This window comes from Merops nubicus, unplaced genomic scaffold, assembly GCF_000691845.1.
Source record: "Merops nubicus isolate BGI_N331 unplaced genomic scaffold, ASM69184v1 scaffold23301, whole genome shotgun sequence".
Lineage (NCBI taxonomy): Eukaryota > Metazoa > Chordata > Aves > Coraciiformes > Meropidae > Merops > Merops nubicus.
The window spans coordinates 3,847-6,005 of record NW_008590569.1 but is presented as its reverse complement, the minus strand read 5'-3'; the positions used below and the strand labels follow the sequence as shown (position 1 = coordinate 6,005).

General features: G+C 62.7%; 1 protein-coding gene across 1 annotated transcript in view; it reads right to left on the bottom strand.

The window, feature by feature from the left end:
* Window positions 1–441: 441 nt before the first annotated feature.
* The window catches only part of POLG (polymerase (DNA directed), gamma), a gene marked incomplete at both ends in the record, with an annotated part of 5,312 nt that continues 3,594 nt past the window's right edge, over window positions 442–2,159 (bottom strand). Inside the window, 7 exons of the mRNA XM_008949999.1 lie at window positions 442–559; window positions 657–710; window positions 976–1,136; window positions 1,375–1,497; window positions 1,590–1,661; window positions 1,855–1,975; window positions 2,114–2,153. Of these exons, the coding sequence (XP_008948247.1) occupies window positions 442–559; window positions 657–710; window positions 976–1,136; window positions 1,375–1,497; window positions 1,590–1,661; window positions 1,855–1,975; window positions 2,114–2,153 (689 nt within the window). The remainder of the gene's footprint in view (window positions 560–656; window positions 711–975; window positions 1,137–1,374; window positions 1,498–1,589; window positions 1,662–1,854; window positions 1,976–2,113; window positions 2,154–2,159) is intronic.

Sequence of the window (2,159 nt, the reverse complement as noted above, 5' to 3'; positions counted from 1 at the left end):
GCAGCCCTCCTCCCACAGCCGCCTGTGCCAGCATGGCCCTCCCCACCACCCTGAATTCTGCTCTGCAAGTCCAACCCAGGTTGAGCACGTGCAGAGGAGGGCATCACCCACTCGGCTACTCCCCCCAGGTTCCTCCAGCAAGGAAGAAGGGAAGCTTGAGAAAAGACAGAAACCAGCACTTCAGTGTTTTCTTCTCTTTTCACCAAATTCTGAAGCTCAGGAGCCTGTCCTGACTCCTCTCCCAAAGTCAAAGCACATCAACAGAAAGGCCCCAGCACTATCACTGACACCTCAAACCCCAGCATCCAGCCCCAAGTCCCGTTTCCAACCCAGGCTGCTCCCATCAGCCCAAAACACACAGAGATGCCCCAAAACACCCCCTACAGGGACCCGCACACGGCCGTACCCGGTCCCCCTACAGGGACCCACACATGGCCGTACCCGGGCGTTGCTGGCTGTCAGCCACGTGGGCTCCACTGCCCGGCGGGTGATGGTGCCTGCGGTCACCACCTGCGGCAGGATGGCTCCGTAATCGTCCTCCTCGTTATAGTCGGGGTGCCTGGGGCAAAGGTGAGGGTGAGCACCACCCTGCAAGAGCCCTCCCAGGGCAGCGTAAAGGGGACTGTGGTCCCAGCTGGGGCCGCTCCTCCCCGTACCTGGTCACCACACGAGGCAGCTCCCCTTTCTTCAGCCACACTACCATCTGGGAACTGGAGGGACAGGCAGCAAGCAGCATGCTCAGAGCCCCATGTCTGCAGGAGCTAACCCTGGCCGTGAGGCAGCCTCTGCCCGCAGGGATGGCGCCGTCAGGCTCAAGGCAGCTGCTCACCTGATCCGCTTGTGAGCGTTCCTCCAAAACGAGATCATTTTGTTGATCTCGAGGGCTCTGGTCCCGTGGACACGGCCCACGGCGGCCCGTAGGGTCCCGCCTCTGCCCGCAGGGATGGCGCCATCAGGCTCAAGGCAGCTGCTCACCTGATCCGCTTGTGAGCGTTCCTCCAAAACGAGATCATTTTGTTGATCTCGAGGGCTCTGGTCCCGTGGACACGGCCCACGGCGGCCCGTAGGGTCCCGTCCTCCATCTGGGGCAGGAAATCCTTGGCAAAAGGGCTTCCCACGTTGTTCTCGTTCCCATCCTTTAGCAGCAGAAGAGGTGCAAAGGCTCAGCATGCCACTGCTCTGTAAAGTTCTCTGCATCCTCCTGCCCTAGCTACTGAGATGAATTTCTACCACCCCACCACACGGGACAAGGTCCCAGGAGTGCTGCAGCACTGGGGTGACAGGCAGCGACACAGCTGCACAGCAGGACAGGGGGAGTTGGGACACAGGCTGGCCATGAATCCCCCAGAGGAGCCCCAGGAGCACCCAACTTGCCTTGTGAGGCAGCTTGAAGAACCAGCACCCGGGGATGTTGACGTCGTTGTAGGGCCCGTTGCCGTGGTGGTAGGAGGGCTGGCTCCTCGCCTCCGCCGGCTCGGACAGCTCGTCCGCCTCCTCCTGCGACCCACGACGGCGAGGTGGTGCCAGCCACAGGCAACTGAGGGGTGAGGGACCAACCCACCGCCCCCTCCCACGGGAAACCCCCTCACCTGCATCAGGCTTGGGTCCATCCTGCCCATTTTCTCCTCCACATCCACCTCCAGCTGGCTCAGCTCCTCCACCTGCAGCAGAGAGGGGCCGCGGGAGAAGTCGGGTCAAACACCAATTCTCCAACAACCTAGCACCTATTAAAGGGAATTTCTTACTTCCAGCCCTAGGAACGGGGACAGGGGGATGGTTTTTGCTTGTACAGGGGCAACAGCCCAGCCCCCCACATCTCCCTCCCACCAAGGGACTCTCCATCCCTTCCTTCACCTCCTGCCACATCATGCTGTTGTCCATCACCAGCAGCTCCTCCTCCACCGCAGGCTCCAGCGCCGGGGGCTGCTCCTTGCCCTTTTCCAGGCAGTGCTGCCTGTAGAGGTTCTCGATCACCCTGGCAGGGGAGAGGGCAGGGCTCAGGCACCCACAGCGGGGCCTGAAGCTCTGGGGCAGCACCTGGGCAGGGTCCTGGGGGAGCTCCCGCATGCCCCCGCGGAGCGGCCCCCAGCTCGGCACCCCACCACGTCCTCACCTGTGTGGGCACGAGGGGCCCTCCACCTCCGGGGGGGCTGCTGGCA